This window comes from Octopus sinensis, linkage group LG17 (assembly GCF_006345805.1).
Source record: "Octopus sinensis linkage group LG17, ASM634580v1, whole genome shotgun sequence".
NCBI lineage: Eukaryota > Metazoa > Mollusca > Cephalopoda > Octopoda > Octopodidae > Octopus > Octopus sinensis.
In genome coordinates, this window is record NC_043013.1 from 38,737,093 (window position 1) to 38,757,165 (window position 20,073).

General features: G+C 36.8%; 1 protein-coding gene across 3 annotated transcripts in view; it reads right to left on the reverse strand.

Moving 5' to 3' along the window:
- Positions 1 to 381: 381 nt before the first annotated feature.
- The window catches only part of LOC115220988 (protein FAM92A), a 47,421-nt gene continuing 27,729 nt past the window's right edge, over positions 382 to 20,073 (reverse strand). Inside the window, exons 6-10 of one of the 3 annotated variants that reach the window (XM_029791205.2) lie at positions 17,488 to 17,493; positions 5,264 to 5,368; positions 3,154 to 3,267; positions 1,894 to 2,037; positions 382 to 916 (exon numbers count right to left, since the gene is read on the reverse strand). In XM_029791205.2, coding sequence (XP_029647065.1) covers positions 749 to 916; positions 1,894 to 2,037; positions 3,154 to 3,267; positions 5,264 to 5,368; positions 17,488 to 17,493 — 537 coding nt within the window. In that variant the 3' untranslated portion in view covers positions 382 to 748. Of the gene's footprint in view, positions 917 to 1,893; positions 2,038 to 3,153; positions 3,268 to 5,263; positions 5,369 to 17,436; positions 17,494 to 20,073 lie in introns of all 3 variants that reach the window. The other 2 variants (XM_036510491.1, XM_029791204.2) reach the window with 2 other exon arrangements.

Consider the following 20,073-nt stretch of genomic DNA (forward strand, 5'->3'; position numbering starts at 1 on the left):
TTGTGTCATTTTAAAAATAAACAATCACATCATTGTAATCTCAAAGCCATGAAATGATACAAGATTAATTTTACATGGTGTGAATACATAAGCTTTACATTTGACAGAATAATCTGAATGCTAAAGGGTTAAACCCCCAGTGTTCTGAGTGTTTGTTATTTTATCAAACTTGGAAGGGTGAAAAACAAAAGCTGACCGTAGTAGGATCTGAACTTGGAATAGCATAACTAAATACGTATTTCTTTACTACCCACAAGGGGCTAAACACAGAGGGGACAAACAAGGATAGACACACGGATTAAGTCGATTACATTGACCCCAGTTCATAACTAGTACTTAATTTATCGACCCTGAAAGGATGAAAGGCAAAGTTGACCTCAGCGGAATTTGAACTCACAACGTAACGGCAGACGAAATACCACTAGGCATTTCACCCGGCGTGCTAACATTTCTGCCAGCTCGGAATAGCATAACTAAATACCACAAGGTATTTTTTTCTCTAGCATTCTCTAACGGTATATCAAATAGGTAATGATTTCTTAGACAGACACAAAGCTAGGAGTTTTTAATGGTATGTATCATCCGATTAAATTGATCCCAGGGCCTGACCAACGCTTTATGTGCCATATCTGCCAAAGAAGAAGAGAGAAAAAGAAAAAAAACAGGACAAGTAAGGAAAATTACAAAAAAAAAATAAAAAGTCATTTGTTTAGGCTATGCAGGGATCTGGGAGGGAATTGCAGGACAGCTAATAAATTGACATATTGGTGCTTTGCATTGAGCTTATTCTGTTGGAGCTATCAAAAGTAGTATGCCTATCATCTTCTTCAATGTCATCCTCATCATCGTCGTCGTCATCGTCATCTTCATCATCATCATCATCATCGTCGTCGTCGTCGTCAACATCCTCAAATGTCTACAAAAAAAGAAAGAGGAAAAAGTATAAGAAAAAATATACAAATATATATATAATTGTTGTCCACCACGGCGTCCAGTCCTTATTGTGGTGGCTTGTGTGACTTGCGACCCTGAGAGCTAGGTCAATACTGCTTTCCATGCTGCATGGGTCAAAGTATAGAGGTCACTTCTTCCCAGGGGTAAAAATGGGTTTACATAGGGCCAACGCCCCTACCTACAAAACAGCAAAGCTACGAAAGCATTGATAATAATTCAAAACCAACAAGTTCCAAAAGCTACACCAGAGGAGGGCAAGCTCCAGGTAGAGCTTCCTACGTAGGACAGGTTAAAGGATAGAGGTCAGACTAATTATGGACGCCTCTTCCAAGAGGTAAAAATGGTTTTGCATAGGGTCAAGCTTCCTGTAGGTGGTTGTCGATACAATCTGCACCCAACAATAATTGCAAGCAGGAGAGGATGTGCAAAATAGCCCAAAACCAGTTGGTCTGCTGGTCCTGTCAAGTCACTAGAAGATGGTAAGGGTTTGTTTCCCTGCTTGCAATATATATTTATTTCTTTATTGCTCACAGGGGACTAAACATAGAGGGGACAAACAAGGATAGACAAAGAGATTAAGTCGATTATATCGATCCCCAATGCGTAACTGGTACTTATTTAATTGACCCCGAGAGGATGAAAGATAAAGTTGACCTCGGCGGAATTTGAACTCAGAACGCTAAGCATTTCGCCTGGCGTGCTAACCATTCTGCCAGGCAGATTGCATTGATAGGTAGCTGGAGGAGGCTCCTCCTGGGGTTAAAAACAGTAGTAACATCAGGTCCAGTGGAACAACCATGTACAAGTGGTGATAAATATTACTTCTCAGTATAGACATTACTTTCATTTCTATTAGAGATTTTCTAACTAGCTACTTCGCATGATATCAATAAGGTTTCACCGAAAATACAAATTTGAAAAAATTTCCCTGCTACATACCATTACCGAAGACATAGTCTGCGGGATCTTGCCAAGTGAACCACTGTCTGGCTTTGAAATGCGAGGTGAGCTTTCTATCGATGCTTTCTGAGCTATCTCCATTCGAGATGTGAAAGTTGGTGGGTGTATGTGTTTCCGAAATTCCTATGAAAAAAGTTACATTAAGTTAACAGTGAAGGAAGAGAAAAAAAGAGAAGTATACACAAAGACACATGCAATCATTTGACTTGCTAGAAACAGCAGCAGAATCTATTTTCAATCACACCGCATCTTCCAAAACTAATGGGTACATTGGACAATGGAGTTCTAGATAGGCATAGGCATTGCTGTGTTAAGAAACTCATTTTGCAACCATGTGGTTTGGGGTTCAGTCCTACTGCATACCAGCTTAGACAAGTGTCTTCTACTATAACCCCAGGCTGAACAATGTAAGTGAATTTGGTAGTCAGAAACTGTACGGAAGCCCATTGTGTGTGTGTGTGTGTGTGTGTGTGTGTGTGAGTGTGCGTGTGTGTGTGTGTGTCGTCTTTGTGTTTTTCTCCACTACCACTTTCATTGTTGATATTATCTGTCTAAGGCAGCAAGCTAGCAGAGGCAAACTTCTTTTCTACTCTATGCACGAGGCCCGAAATCTTTGGGGAGGGGGGGGGAGCAGTTGATTAGATCGACCCCAGTATGCAACTGACACATAATTTATCGACCCCCGAAAGGATGAAAGGCAAAGTCAACCTCAGCGGAATTTGAACTCAGAATGTAAAGACAGATGAAATACCGCTAAGCATTTTGCCCACCGTGCTAACGTTTCTGCCAGTTCACCGCCTAAGAAGCAAACTTCCTACCACACAGCCATGCCTACACCTATGTAAATCAACCCTGGAACGACAGGCTCTGGCACAGTTGGGGCAAACATGTAGGCCTTGGTCAAACGAGGGTTGTGACAATGATTCATTCCTTTTTTTTGCATTTCTCGTCTGCCACAGCTGCTCTGGCCTTCTCAAAGTTGCTTGCAGCATTCTGGATGCAGTCTTGCCACAAATCTCAACCATGTTAAAGATAAATGGCAAAGACAAACCCATGATGGTTAGACTCTCCAAAGTGCAGAGAGACAAAAAAAAACAAAAAACCCACAAGCTATTCTATCCAACATCCCAATAAACGCCACCTTCTGCCAATTTTCTACCTTCACGACAACAAAATATATTTATATATATATATATATATATATATATGTCTATTGTATATAACAAACAAGGGGCTTACATCAAGATCTTCCTCCACATTGATATCTGAGAGATTCTGGAAACAAATGGTGTATAATTCTAAAGCTTTGCAGTGGAACGTCATCTCTGTTCGTACAAAATTCAATAAAACTTTCTACAAAGAAAATGAATACATACAAATATAAACACGAAATTAAAATAATTCCTTTTTTTTTCTCTCTATCTTTTTTTTTTTTGATTAATCTCATCTCATCTCATCTTTAAAGATGAAAGATATTCTCTCTGTTTACATCAACGAGGTATTACTACAGAAACCCAACCAACAAAACATGATGCAATGAGCATTGAGGCAAAGGTACAGTACTGACAGAAATTGGGATCAGTGTGCATATGCGTGTGTGTATATTATATATTCATATATATATATACACACATATAGGTTAAAGTAGTGAGGAAAGGCAAACAATTAGTCAGGGCAGAACAAAGACATTTGATTTTATTTAATTAAATCTTTAAAAATGGTAAAAATGGTACAAACTGGTACTGACTCAAAGGGAAACCACTATCACCCGTATTTTTTTTAACAAGGCAATCAGATAACCACAACTTCAACTACTGTTCTAACCGGAATTTTGGTGTTACACCTATCTCAGTACACAGGACGCATACCTATTAGTTTGTCATCCAGACGAAAGCTCCTCATATTCAATCTCCTTAATGTCATCCTGATGAAAATGCCTCTTATCCAAAGCTCCTCATATATATATATATATAAAATGTCCACCCTCATACGACATTGCACCTACATATTAGAGACTAACAGTCCATCCTCATCACTCAGCCTGTCACTCATGCTCCTCAATCTCCCATCTCATCTCATCTCAATTCCTCATGCTCAGAAACAACCAATGGCTCATCTACCACCATTTGTATCTGTCACAGCCCTCGCCTCTTTTTACTAGGCTCATGTATAAGAAACTGAATCAGATCATCCTCATCACTCTACCCAACTTCCATCATTATGTTTATATATATATATATATATATATAGTTACCAGCGTCACCTTACTGGCACATGTGCCGGTGGTATGCGAAAAATCATTAGAGCGAGGTCGTTGCCAGTGCCGCCAGACTGGCTCCTGTGCAGGTGACACGTAAAAAACACCATTTGAGCATGGCCGTTGTCAGTACCGCCTGACTGGCCCTCGTGCCAGTAGCACGTAAAAGCACCCACCACACTCTCGAAGTGGTTGGCATTAGGAAGGGCGTCCAATTGTAGAAACTCTGCCAGATCAAGACTGCAGCCTGGTGCAGCCATCTCTTTCGCTAGTCCTAAATCCTCCAACCCATGCTAGCATAGAAAAAAGATGTTAAACGATGAGGATGATGATGATATAAGAGTTTCCTTTGAACCATCTTCTCTGAATACACTCTATCTGCTAATTGCATTTTGTTTCATTGCAAATTTTTGGAAAATAGAGGTATTTAGACATTGTGTGGCGTATGAGGTGTTCACAAATGCAATACAGGAAAAAAAAATGTTTATGTAATTCAGTCAACTGTTAGAAATGTAGACATACACAAATGATGGTTGATACTAGAAAGACAAGGCTGGTGATGAAAAATCTCCATAATACACTTGAAAGATAATGTACTTAAACACACATACACGTACGCACACAAATTTCACATCACACCTATCATCAGGCAATTTTCCATCAGATTACCACTTTGTCATGAAACTTGAGATGCAAGAATCAAATTCAGTTAACTAGCGACAGCTGATGACGGTGGATTTTTCCTTGTGTAGCCTGTCCTGTACTTGTCGTAAAATTTTTGTTTTTCCCGTTTCTATGTCTTGTTGTGGCATCCTGTACTTACGTATATTTATTTATATATGCATGTATATATACATGTAGATGTAGGTACGCACATATGTTTGTATGTATGCATATATTTTTATTTATCACATTATTGTCTGACAGCGCCTCGCGTCAGGTTCGTTTCGATTTGTCGGTTCGTTCCACTTCTTGTCTCCATTCAATTTTTATATACATAACACTATGTATATGTTAAAATCTTCTTCATTCATTCACTCACTTAACATTTGAACACACACACACACGACAGTGTTTTTCTTCTTTGCTTACCTTCATATCGGTCAGCTTTTGCAACTCAAATGCATCCATTTCTTTCTCCAGGACTTTACTGCACCGGGTGGCCTCAACACTTGCTTTCGCATAGTCTGATTTGGCCTACAAGTGAAGGAGAGAAGACACATGTTAACCAACATCAGACAACATCAGTTTAGTGGCTTTATTCAAAGTGCACAGGTAACGGGTTAGTAAGGGCACATGTCAAACTCTTTAGATTTTTTTTGTTACTGGTATTATTGTTAACACCCAGGTCAGTCCTATGCAATCATAATTATGGCCAAAAGTGATCCAATGTTGTTCATCATGTCCTTTTTTTTTTTCAGACACAATATCAAGGACTACGTTATCCAATAAGTGCACCATAAGGTAACAGGGTGTGCTTTCAGGCAGATTAAGCTGCTAATTCTAGCAGTTCTAAGCACCCTTTTTTGCTTGGTTTCTTGTTTTAATATATCTCAAGATATATATAAATACATATTTTATATATATATATGTGTGTGTGTGTGTGTGTGTGTGTGTGTATATACATGTGTGTGTGTGTGTGTGTATATACATGTGTGTGTGTGTGTGTGTATATACATGTGTGTGTGTGTGTGTGTGTGTATATATATATATATATATATATATATGGTGCATACCAAAAGTTTTGAGACTTTTCCAGGCAAGACATTTGTTCATTTCAAAGTTGGACCCTCCGACTTCAAAAGATAACAATAAAATTACCTTCTCGAGTCATGCCGACCCATAAAGGTTAGTTTCCCAGTTTCATAGCATATAAATTCCTCCACCTGGACAGGAGGCGGATCCATCACAGGATTACACATTTTTGCCAGCCGAGTGGACGGGAGTAATGTGAAATGAAGTGTATTGCTCAAGAACATAATGCATCACCTGGTCCAAGAATTGAAAGCACAATCTTACAATCAGGAGTCCAACAGCCTAACCCCTAAGCCACATGCCTCCACCCCTATGACTTCAGTGCACCTCTTATAGTGCTCCAGCCACTTCCTGACAGCCCCATAGAAGTCCTCGAAAAGGAGGGTGTTCAGGAGCCTTTTTACAACCTTCATTTTCTTAACACCTTCAAAACAACTGTCCCCCAAGGTTCTTCTTCAGCTTGAGGAACATCCAAAATTCACGGGGAGCAAGGTTTAGACTGTAGGGAGGATGAGAGAGTTTTGATGCTCATCTCTGTCAAGTAGTTGGTTACCGGGACGGAATTGGGACAACCAGTGTTTAGTAGGGTGAGTTCAAAGTGCTGTAACAGCTGTCAGCTTCAATCAAGAATAAAAACATTAGCAGGTCACCTAATTAGGTGTATAGTAAGTAATGCTATACTAAAATTACAATAATCCAGGAAAGGTACAACTGCTCCTCTTAAAACACTCTCAAAAATGTCTGAAATGCACTTTGTATATCTATCTATCTGTCTGTCTATCTATCTATCTTTATTTACTTACATATATATATATATATATGATGGGATGCTGTAAAGTTCCTGGCTTTAAGGGTGCCATGAGAGGCCTAGCTGGAGGCCCAACCTCCTGAGTTCTTTTACAGGGCTTAGAAAAGCTGAAGGACCAGGGAATATGTTGAACAAAATCCTAATTAACTGATCCTCCTGTATTTTCTTTTACCCAAAGCCAGGAACTTTTCAGTACAACCACTCATGTGTGTGTGTGTATGCATACATCTCATACATACACACACACACACACACACACACACACACACACACACACACATGTATATATGTTAGAAACTGAAGCTTCTATAAAAGTAAGTTTAAATTTCACATTTCTGATTGTTCAAAAGATTCAAAAGAACCATCTGAATAATGGAATAACCAGATGCATGAACCCTAGAGCTATGATTAAAAAAGCACTTCAGAATCTAATATAAAAAACTAAAAATACACACTGAGTACTTTTTTCTCTGTTTGTAAAGGTAAACATTCCTTAATTTAATCTTTATCCATGTGTATCCTTCTGGATATGACCATATCCATGTGTGTTCATATGTATATACACATATAAGAAAATACATACATAAGAGGATGGCTATGTGTGTGTGCATGTCTATTCTATACATATCTATTGGCTATGTGCAATGTATGCATGGTGTATGTGTGTGCTGCATGTTACTAAATATTAGTATATTTCTTTTCTAGTCACATGATCACAGTAGCAGTAATACATAATAGTAACTATAGCAAAAGTGTAAAGTTCAAAGCAGTTTAAGTAGCATATGTGGTGAATGTTGGCAGAAACAAAAGTAGACGGTACACAGGCATGTGAGTTCGTTAGTAAACCGGACATGACAGTAACGAAGGAAGAGTTTATCTCCAAGCAGTGTACCTAGAGTAAGTCATCTTAATTAATTATGTGGTAAACCCATTTACCCCGTATCAAACATATAACACACACAGAGATAAATCTCTTATGTACCCTTATAGTGCCTGGAAAAAAAAAAGATGCACATACACCAAAATTCCACCAAAATTCCATGCTAATGCACGTTCTGAACACTAGCTTAATAATGACTAAATTATTTACCTAAATCTTTGTTATTTTTAAAATTCAATGCCGCGTAAAAGGTGCCGATGCCAGCACCATGTTAAAAAGCACTCATGCCGGTGCCATAGAAAGAGCACTCAAGCCAGCACCACATAAAATCACCCAGTACACTCTGTAAAGTGGTTGGCATTAGGAAGGGCATCCAGCCATAGACAACATACCAAAACAGAAGATTAAGACCTGGTGCAGCCCTCCAACACCATGTTAAAAATCACCCATGCCGATGTCACGCAAAGAGCACTCAAGCCAGCACCACATAAAAATCACCCAGTACACTCTGTAAAGTGGTTGGCATTAGGAAGAGCATCCAGCCATAGACAACATGCCAAAACAGAAGACTGAAGCTTGGTGCAGCCCTCCAGCTCTGCCAGCTCCTGTCAAAACATCCAAACCCATGCCAGCATAGGAAATGGACAATGATGTCAATGATAAAACAAAGGCACTGCATTTGAAACGAAAAATGGTAATGAAACTGTTAAAGTCGCTCTCAGCACCATGGCCCACTTGTACAACTTTACTTCTGCCACTGAAATATTTGAACCATATCATCTTTATGCTATGTGCTTTTTTTTTTTATGTTGTTTGTTTCTCTCCAATTTTGTCTATGAATAAATGACAAGCAACCCAAGTAGAAGTAAGTCGCCAGGACATTACTGTCTGGGAGCCCAAGAATTCATAGGACCATTTACCCAGTTTTCATATATAAGTGACCGGGGTCACAAAATTCACCTGAACAGGAAACCAGGCCATCACACAGTTACATATTTAAGGTTGAATGGAGTGGAGCAACATGAAATGAAGTAGCTTTTTTTGCTCAAGAAAATAATGCCCCACCCAGTCTGAGAATTGAAACTATGGTCTTGCAATTGTGAGTGCAACACACAAACCACTGGACCATGTACACTCAACAAGCAACTCAAGACACAACACCATAACCTAACACACACACATACAGTTATAGATATCCATGCACATACTCATGCATGTTCACAGGTGTGAGGACATATATATATATTGATAAAAACGGTAAGATAACAAAAGAAAGAAAGAGACCTCGATATTATGTAAATAGAGGAATTTATCTGTAAATGTAATATGTGACAATTTATCATGGCTATCGAATAATTGTCACATATTCCATTTACAGATACACACACACACACACACACACACACATACATATGATTGTTTCACTCCTGGCAACAATTTCTGTCTCTCCAAAACAACATTGCACATGCCTCTGCCAGATTTTGACTCTGGACGTCTGAAATATTTTGAACCGTAATATAACATTTAATATTTTATCACCAAGACAGCAAAGCTGCACATTGTCCCTGTTGATGCTACTTCGTCCCATGTCAGCCTCGATTCAACAGACATACATTCAAAAGCACTCCAGTCAAAACAAGCCCACATTTGTTTTTGAAGGAATAACTAGGAGAAAAATCATCTAAAACATCTGTCCATTTCTTAAGATAACAGGATGTGATCTGAGAGAGATCTAGCTACTGTTTCTCACAGACCAGGCAGCAGCATAGAGGTGCCCTCATTGTTTTTAGTGAAGATTGTTTGTTGTTTGTGAGTTGTATTATTGTTGTTTCTCACACTGCACATAGGAGGTTTGTTGAAAGATGGATGAATGTGGCAAGGGTTGTTCAAGTGAGCAGATCCTGGTCTGAACTTGTGCCTGCAAGCTAGAAAAAAAAGAATGGGAGGGAGGCACCTCCAATGGTATCCTTGGTAGTCAGGGTGATCTAGGATCAGTGGAGTGGGATCCCTTGGTTGCCCTAGAGCAGAGGTTCCCAAACTTTTTCAGACTGCTGCTCCCTTTGGCACACAGGCCACAATCCTGGTGCCCCACCACCACCACCAAAAGCATAAATCACTTTCTCCCACAAATTCAAAACAATAGAATTTCACAAATAAAACTCTACCCAATTAACCTATTATTTTGAATTTTTTACATCCATCACCCCCTTTTGACTACTTCATCATTGCCCCCACTTTTCTGCAATGTGCCTTGGATCTTTTCCACTGCCCCCAAGGGTACAGTACCATCCACTTTTTACCCTCCTTATAGCATCTTACAACTCTTATGACTGCCACGTTGTCGCCTCTGCACTCCAACTGTTTTTGTAAGTATAAAAATCTCTTTTTTCTAAATAATTTTTCTGTTTACTTTTCAAACTTTTATGTTCTTTTTTCCTTCATAGCACTCTTTTACAATTCCCTTCTTGATGTTTCCATTGATTATATATTTGCAGCTTTCCACTCATCTGACCAAACAATTGTCATTTTCCAATTCCACGCATATTTATTTGTATTATTGTTTCGTGAATGAATTTGCTTATGCCCTCTATTATCTGTCCTATGTCTTGATTTCATTTTCCATCTGAGAAAAGTTAGGCATTGTAACAGGTATTGGGAATATCTTCACTCCCAGGTATTAGCAGATACCTCAGCTAGTATATATATACTTTATTAATAAAGTATATTACTCTACCTCTGGTATTTGAGTACTATTTTTTTCCACCTTGTTTCATATTTATCTGCTTACTCTGGTATATATATATTATTAAGCAAGCATAGACATAGGGGCTAGTTAATTTAGATTTTTACACAGAGTACTACTTTAAAATGCATGCATGCATGCATGTGGGTATGTGTGCATGCGCATGTGCACGTGTGCATGCACAAATGGTTAGAGTACATTATATTAATTAAAAGTTTTGTTTTAAAAATCAAAGAAATATATATGCTGCTTATGAAGCATACACCAAAAAGAAAAAGAAAAGAAAAGAAAATAGAAAAGAGAGCAAGGAAACACTTGAAAGAATTAATAGGCAATGATACTTACTGTGATTATTTCATAAAATAATAATAATAATGATAATAATAATAATAATAATAATAATAATAATAATAATAATAATAATAATAATAATGATAATAATAATAATAATAATAATGATAATAATAATAATAATAATAATAATAATGATAATAATAATAATAGTAATAATAATAATAACAACTGCTGAGCTGAAAGGGAAACAAACCCTCAGAAGCTACGTCCACAAAAGAAAATATTTACAAACCAATGCAATCCTACATCAGAATCATTTTTACAAAACAACAACAAACCACAGCCCAATGATGAAGTTAAAGCAATAAAAAAAAAAAAAAGCACATCGCTGATAAATAAAAAGAAATGGCAATTATTGTTACAACGAGATATAACATGTTATGACAGCATGTTATGATATTAGTTATGCGTTAAGACTGATGTCAGTACAAGTGTTGTATCATATTAGCAAAGCAGCATGTATTTATGACATAAGAGAGTATGATGAGATATTTTATGATAGGCTTTCATTATAATGAGCTTATCAGACACTGGAATTATGATGACATTCTGGTTAGATGAGATATACAATAATATGGCATTAAATGTTGTGAGGTCCTATAATTATGACACTGATACAGAGAGACACAAGCATGTTGTGTCAGAGACAGATACAGTATGCACAATATTAATATGATGGGGATGTTACAAATTAAGAGAACATTCTGGTGACATAACAAGAGTTATGATATTGTGGTGAGATACCTCTAGTTATGACATTAATACAATGAGATGTAGTAATGTTATGATATTAGTATGATGAAGTGCTACATGTTATGAAATCACTGTAGTGATATAGTATAGTTGTTACATGAATACAAGTAAGACAAAACAAGTTATGATACAAGGCAAAGATGTTATTGTTAAAATGAAGATCATCCTTCCGAGTTAAAAATCTAGAACACTATTTCTAACTTAGTTCATTAAACATACTTGTTATCATCATCATTATTTAACATCGACTTTTCATGCTGGCATAGGTAGAAAACGGTCTGGCACAGAGCCGGCAGCATGGTTGCATCAAGCTCCAATGTCATCTTTGGCATGGTTTCTATGGCTGTATACCCTTCCAAATGCCAACCACCTTACAATGGGCACTGGGTGCTTCTTTATTTTTTCATGCCACCAACACTAGTGAAGTTGCCATGTCATTTACAAGACAGAAAAGAACAGAGGAAGAGAAGAAGGAAAGAGATTAAAAAGTTCCCACTACAAAGAAGAAATATTTGGGAGAGACGTGGCTTTAGAGGGAAGTGGCTTTAATGAAAATTATCTTTTATCGTCTATCTTTTACTTCTTTTAGTCATTTGACTGTGGCCATACTGGAGCACTGCCTTGAAGAATTTAAATCAAACAAATAAATCAACTCCAGTCCGTTTTTTTTCTCTTAAGCCTGGTACTTATTCTATCGACCGCTTTTACTGAACCACTAAGTTACAGGAATGTAAACACACCAACACCAGTTGTCAAGCAGTGGTAAGAGGACAAACACAGACCCAAAGACACACACATACATATATCATCATCATCATTATCATTATCACTCTATGCCTGTTTTCCATGCTAGCATGGGTTGGACAGTCTGACTGAAAACTGGTAAGCTAGGGAACTGCACCAAGTTCCAGTCTAATTTGTCATGGTTTCTACAGCTGGGATGCCCTTCCCAATACCAACTACCCCAAGAGTGTAGTGGGTGCTTTTTACATGCCGCCAGCAAGGGTGCCAGTTATGAAACACCAGTATCAGCCATGATTGCAAAATCACTTGGCTTGACAGGTCTTCTCAAGCACAATGTATTGACAAAGGTCTCGGTCACTGCTTCTGTGAGGCCCAAAGTTCAAAGGGTACTCTTTATATATAAATATATATCAATAATAACAAAGGGTAAAATTAATTAATTAAGAAGTAATCAATAATTTCCCAAGTAGAATTCGGTATGAAAAAAGGACCATTTCACGGTAAACTTAAGTAATACTTATTAATAAGGGTTCAGCAAAGATTTGCTTTACCACATACCGAAGTTTAGAAATAGCAGCCAAAAATCTTAGCTATTTCTTCTACTTTAAAAAGGGACTCTTTGCTGAACCCTTATTAATAAGTATATATATATATATACACACACACACACACATGTATATATTCATGATGGGCTTCTTTCAGTTTCTGTCTACCAAATCCACTCACAAGGCTTTGGTAGGCCTGAGGTTATGACACAAGACACTTACCCCGGGTGCCACGCAGTGGGACTGAATCCAGAACCATGTGGTTGGGAACAAGCTTCTTACCACAACAGCAGCAGCATGTTTAGCCCTTTTGTTATTAACCAGCCAAAACTGTCTCTGGCTCTGTAGTAAAATGTCTTGTTTTCCTAAGTTTTGAATTAAAATATCTCACCAAGCCTTAGTCACAATTTACATTCCTAACACTAGCTTAATGATAACTAAGTTATTTTACTAAATTCTTTGTTATATTTAAAATAATTGAAAGAAACACAGAACATCTCAAAATAAATACAGAAACGAAAGGGTTAAGTCAAAGCACAGATTTTTAAAAAATCTTAAATCACATTTTAAATAATTTGCCAGATACCTATATATATATATATTATATATATATACACACACACACACACATGTATATATTCATGATGGGCTTCTTTCAGTTTCTGTCTACCAAATCCACTCACAAGGCTTTGGTAGGCCTGAGGTTATGACACAAGACACTTACCCCAGGTGCCACGCAGTGGGACTGAATCCAGAACCATGTGGTTGGGAAACAAGCTTCTTACCACACAGCAGCAGCATGTTTAGCCCTTTTGTTATTAACCCAGCCAAAACTGTCTCTGGCTCTGTAGTAAAATGTCTTGTTTTCCTAAGTTTTGAATTAAAATATCTCACCAAGCCTTAGTCACAATTTACATTCCTAACACTAGCTTAATGATAACTAAGTTATTTTACTAAATTCTTTGTTATATTTAAAATAATTGAAAGAAACACAGAACATCTCAAAATAAATACAGAAACGAAAGGGTTAAGTCAAGAGCACAGATTTTTAAAAAATCTTAAATCACATTTTAAATAATTTGCCAGATACCTATATATATATATATATATATATATATATATATATATACTGTGATGTTCTGCTTGAGAACCACTAATGTAGGAAAATAATGTGTTATGATGTCCCTGTCGGAAGACAAACTGTGATACAAGCATAAGGAAACAAGGAAAATTATATCAATGTTATATTAATACATCCATGTAATATCCTATCACATGGATAACCAGAGATACAAGAGAAATGAGATATTACGAGAACAATAAAACATTAGACCTTATGATATTATCAGGGACCTGAGATAACACAGGCTATGATATCAGTGCAAGGGGTTGGCTAGTAATAGAATATAACGGTGTAGTGAGATATACTATGAGAATATTCTGAAAATGTAATGAAGTATATTAGAAATGCTATTACCATAGTGATACAATGTTTAGACAGATATGTTACCAGAGAAGTGAAATACTAAGTGATATATTATCACTGTTTTATATTACTACATTAATCCCAATCAAGTCACTTGCTAGGAAAATGCAACTTTGGGATAGTTATTATATCAGCCAGCATAGTAAGGTAGCATAAGGTAATTATGTTTATATAAGATGAGTTATATAAAGGTAGTGACAAAACGTGAGTTATGATCCAGACAAATAAGATAATAAGAGCTGTGCTAGTAAATTGAGATAGCATGAGTCACATCAAAGTAGTGATGTAACAGGAATTATATTAAACAGAATAACAGGCTAAAATAAATTAATAACTGTGTAGTTAAATGGTGGACCAGAGGCAAAGGAAATACTGTGGTTATACTGAAGTTGTAAAATTACATAAGTTATACTAGTAAGTTAAACTAGTAGGTGATATATGAGAGTAATGAAATGAGTCACTATATCAGGACTATAATGTTGGAGCCAGGGTCAAAAGCAATTACTGGGTAACCGAATTGAATGTAGTAAGAAAATGGGTACTTTCCTATTATCAACAGTTAATATTTTTTTTATTTAGTAAAGGATTAGTAAATAAACAACTACTAAGTCATTACCCATTACTATGCTGCTGGTAAAAATATTTGTTAATCATGCACATGCTTCAAAGTGAAGGTCTTCTTTTTAAAGTCTGTGTTGTGTTGTCTATATGTTGAAAGACACAGAAACACACAACACAACCCCAAACAACCAAAACAACAACTACATATTTATACAGGGTGCGATGGGTAAGTTGTTGCCGTTTTATATTTTTAATTTTGTGCAATGCACAGTGTTTGTTTTTGATTTTGTCAACTACACAGTATAGCAGGGTCAGTTGGGCACCGTCTGTGACAAAAACAGTACCATGACGCAATTCACTCTGCCAGAAATTTGGAATCGACATGCTGTACTGTTCGGCATTCGTGCCAGAAGCATTTCAGAGTGTTTGAGTGTCAATCTGAGGACATGTAGCAAGAGTGATAATAATCAAACATCCAGTCAACAATAGTGATGGCAACGTTATGCCTCCATTCATCTCAACATGGAGGCCTACATCAAGTGCCTGGAGGAGGTAGTGCTGCCCTGGGTCAAAACTGCAGTTGCTGGAAGAATCTATGTCTGGCACCAGGACTCTGCACCAGGCCACACAAGCAGGAGAGTCCAGTCATGGCTGTCAGACAATTTCTGTGACCACAACAGCCCTAACAACTGGCCACCTAATTCCCCAGACTGCAACCCCCTTCATTAATATGTGTAGGGCACAGTTGAGTGAGAGACCAACAAAACTCCTTGTAACATCAAAGATGAACTGAAGGCAAGGATTATGGCAGCATTCGCCAACTTAAACTAGGAGACCATTCAGAAGAGTTGCAGGAGATTCTGAAGTTGTCTGGCAGTCGTGGTTGAAGCCAATGGTGATTTTAATCAATAAATTTACTCTTTAGTATTTCAAGATATTGTTTATGCAATTTTGGTAAATATGTCTGTTAAAATGAGATGTCAGTGTTAGTTTCATTTTTGCATAACTTAGACAACAGTTTATTCACCACAGCCTGAATATATATATATATATATATATATATATATATATATTATATAAAAGGGCTTAGTAAAATAATTACTTTGCCCGCATAATAAATTATTTTACTAAGCCCTTTTATATAATGTAATAATTTGAATTTGCCTTAAATGGTCCTTTGCATACTGAATACTTGGTGAATTGATTAATTAATTAATTAATTTTACCCTCAATTGTTGAAATATATATATATATATATATATATATACATATATAGCCTTCTTTTGGAGTCTGTATTGCATTGTGTTGACAGACTTGCACTTAAAATTCTCACACTTTTAATCAACATCTGAAGAAATCCTGACGTCATAAGCTCTCAACATTGGATGATCCCATGAAGTTTCAGCTTTTTTATGTCAGAATTTCTAAGTTTCATACATAATGGCATGTCACTAAAACATGGAATTAATGCATGTAGAATACAATTATGTATATCATAGTTAATGAAATATTAGGTATACTGTAAGAGAAATCACTTAAAAATTGTTTGGTATGGATCATGGCACCTTTTTTTTTATATGCTCAGTCCCCCTAACTATAGAACCTGGCTATGCTACTGCAAAAAATTACATCTCCGAAATAGTCATAACATTAATCAATGTAATGAGATGACATAAGCCTTATTAGTTAGAGTAGTATGAGAGCATATGTCAGGGTAAGATGAGAAACATAAATTGTATGAGTGTAGTGAATTAATACAAGTGACACTATTGTAGTGAGACAGAATGAATGACACATCCGTAATGAGATAGTATGAGTTATAACAATATACAGGGTGACCCCTACAAAAAAAAAACAGAATCCATAAGAATTTTATTGAATCCTACAAAGGTCCAGCAAATTTCAGGAAATTTGCTGGACTTAAACTTTGGTCTGTGTATCATCATTCCCTTTGCAGAAAAGTCATGTTCTTTTCAAAATATACTCCAAATGGTATACATCGCGCAAAATTGTCAATTACTCAAACACCTTCCTCTTTGGAGATTTCCCTGATTTTTGCTGTGATCGCTGCCTTCAGTTCACCAATCATTTGAGGGTTGTTCTGGTAAACATTATCCTTGAGATACCCCAACAGATAAAAATTTGGTGGTGGGGTTCAAGTCCAATGAATGCAGTGCCTGCTCAATGTCACACTTCCTGCCGATCAGTCTCTCCTGAAATTGCTCTCTCAGCCACGCTTGGGAGTCATATGATGCATGTTGGGTGGCCCCGTCTTGCTGGAACCACTGTGCATCTCAATCTATCCCTATGCATTGTTTATTCAAAGATTTGTGGGTTCTGTTTTTTTTTTTTGGTTGGGGGGTCACCCTGTAATATGATGTTAATAGTTGCAGTATTAGTATAGCATGATATAGTAAGTTATCACAAGGGTGAAGTAAAAAATATTTGAAGCACAAAGTTTTGGCAGAAAACAGAAGAAAACCATAAAGCAATTCCTCTTCTAAGGACTAGCGTGGAATATATTATACATTAGTAACGCACTTCAGACAATTTAGAGCTACATCAAACCCACCAAAGGAAAAAGAAACCAAAATATCATCAACAATAACAACAACAACAAAAAATAGATTACGTACAGTGATCCAAGAGTTTACTGATTCAACTAAAACAAAAACAAAAATTATTACCTGAGCCTGGGAAGTCGTTAAGAAAATATTTAAATCCAGGAAAAAAAAATTTCAAATTTAGAATATAAGCTATGATGGTAACGATAACAACAAAGCTAAAGATGATGAGCATGGTAATGATGATGAGGATGATTATGATGATGATAATGACGATAATGATAGGTTGGTACAATCGTTACAGCATTAGACAAAATACCTAGTGTTGTTTAGTTCAACCCTTTACATTTAAATCTTGAAGTCAACTTTACATTCTCTTTAGAGTCAATGAAATAACAACCAGTCAAGTACCCGAATTAAGATAATCAACTGTTCTCTACCCTCAAACCAAATTTCAAGTCTTGTGCCTATTTAAGAAATCCCTAATATTACTATTATTATTATTAAGGCAGCAAGCTGGCAGAATTGTTAGCACATCAGGCAAAATGCTTAGTGGCATTTCGTTCATCTTTATGTTCCGAGTTCAAATTCCGCCAAAGTCGACTTTGCTTTTCATCCTTCCAGGGTTGATAAAATACATACCAGTCAAGGACTGGGCGTCAATATGACTGACTTACCTGCTTCCCCAATATTTCTGGCTTTGTGGCTTTAGTAGAAACAATTTTTATTATTATTATTAATAAGGCAGTGAGCTAGCAGAATCATTAGCACACCAGGTAAAATGCTTAGCGGCATTTCATACAACCTTATGTTCTGAGTTCAAATTCCACCAAGGTCGACTTTGCTTTTCTCCTTTCCGGATCAATAAATACCACATTGGGGTTGATGTAATTGACTACTCACCTCCCTGACAAATTTCAGGCCTTGAGCCTTTAGTAGAAACAATTTTTATTAGTAAGGCAGTGAATTGGCAGAATTGTTTCTATGCCAAGCTAAATGCTTAGAGGCATTTCATCCTTCTTCATGTTCTGCAAGGTTTGACTTTGCCTTTCATCCTTTTGGTGTCAATAGATTAAGTACCAGTGAAACACCAGGGTCGATGTAATCAACTAGTCCCCTCCTGCAATATTTTTAGGTTTTGTGCCTATAGTTGAAAGGATTATTATTATTATTATCATTTACTTTTAATCTGCATGTTTGTTAAACCACTTACTGAGATACACCCAGCATCCTAGGGCAAGTGAAGGATAAGAGATGTTACAGTATGACTAAAAGCTTGGGGAGGGAAGTGGTAGGGGCAGTAGCAAAATATCTTCATGTAATACAACACAGGCATTTAAATTGATAGAGTTTTTCTAAGGATGTGGGCAGTACTTGTCAGCACAATCTTTTGAATTTCTCTGAGACATGGTTCTCCTGTGATACTATCTAGATGTTTCTGACATCCTTTTCTAATCATAGCTAGGGCATCCACAATAATAGGAACAGTTCTAGCTTTAAGATGCCACATCTTTTGTATTTCAATTTCCAGGTCCTTATATTTACTTAATTTGTCAAATTCCTTTACAGATATATTTTTATCAGTGAAAACACGTCTATTAGTCTTCAAGTATTTTCTTCTCTGTCTTTAATGACTGTATCTGGTCAATTAGCCTTGATGTCGATTGGAAAATCCCAGAGGATAGTGACGTTTTTACCTTCAACAACTGGCTCAGGATGATATTCATACCAGTAAGCAGGAGTATTGGTTTCATAGGGTTTACATATTTCCCAATGTAACTACTGTCCTACCCTATCATGGTGATTTTTGTATTCATTTGGTGTCAGTACAGGGCATCCCGAGATGATATGATCTATTGTTTCATCAAATTTATCGCAGAATCTGCATTTAGAGTCGGAACCATTTTGAAGAACGTTAGCCTGGTAGTTTTTGGTAAGCAAGCTCTTGATTTTGTGTCACTAATATGAAACTTTCAGTCCCTGCTTTCAGTCATGAGCTTCTCAGCCATTTATGGGTTGTTGCTTGGTCTACATCAGCATTTCGGCTTCGAAGTATATACAGTCCATACAGAGGCTTTTCTTCTAGCACTTCATGTTGTGAATTCAAATCCTGCCAAGATCGACTTTGCCTTTCATCCTTGCGGGGTCAATAAGATAAGTACAAGTCAGGAACTGGGATCAATACACTTACCCCTTCCCTTAAAATTGCATGTCTTGAGTCAAAATTTAAAGAATTATTATTATTATTATTACTATTATTTTATCGTGTGTGTGTGTGTGTGTGAAAACACATGGCAGTGGTTAGGGTATTCAGCTCATGACTGTAAGGGCATGAGTCCATTTCCAGGTGACACTTGTGTCCTTGAGCAAGACACTTTATTTCATGTTGCTCCAGTCCATTCAGCTGGCAGAAATTATTAGTAGCTGTATTTCAAAGGGCCAGCCATGTCACATTCTGTGTCACGTTGAATCTCCCTAAGAACTAATGTTAAGGGTACATGTGTTTGTGGAGTGCTCAGCCACTTAATTTCATGAGCAGGCTGTTCCATTGACTGGATCAACTGGAACCTTCGTCATCGTAACCAATGGAGTGCTAGAAAGATGAATATATATATATATATTTATATATATATATATATATATATATATATATATAATAATGATAATAATATTAGGGAATATGATTCCAAACTTACAGGGAAAAATTCA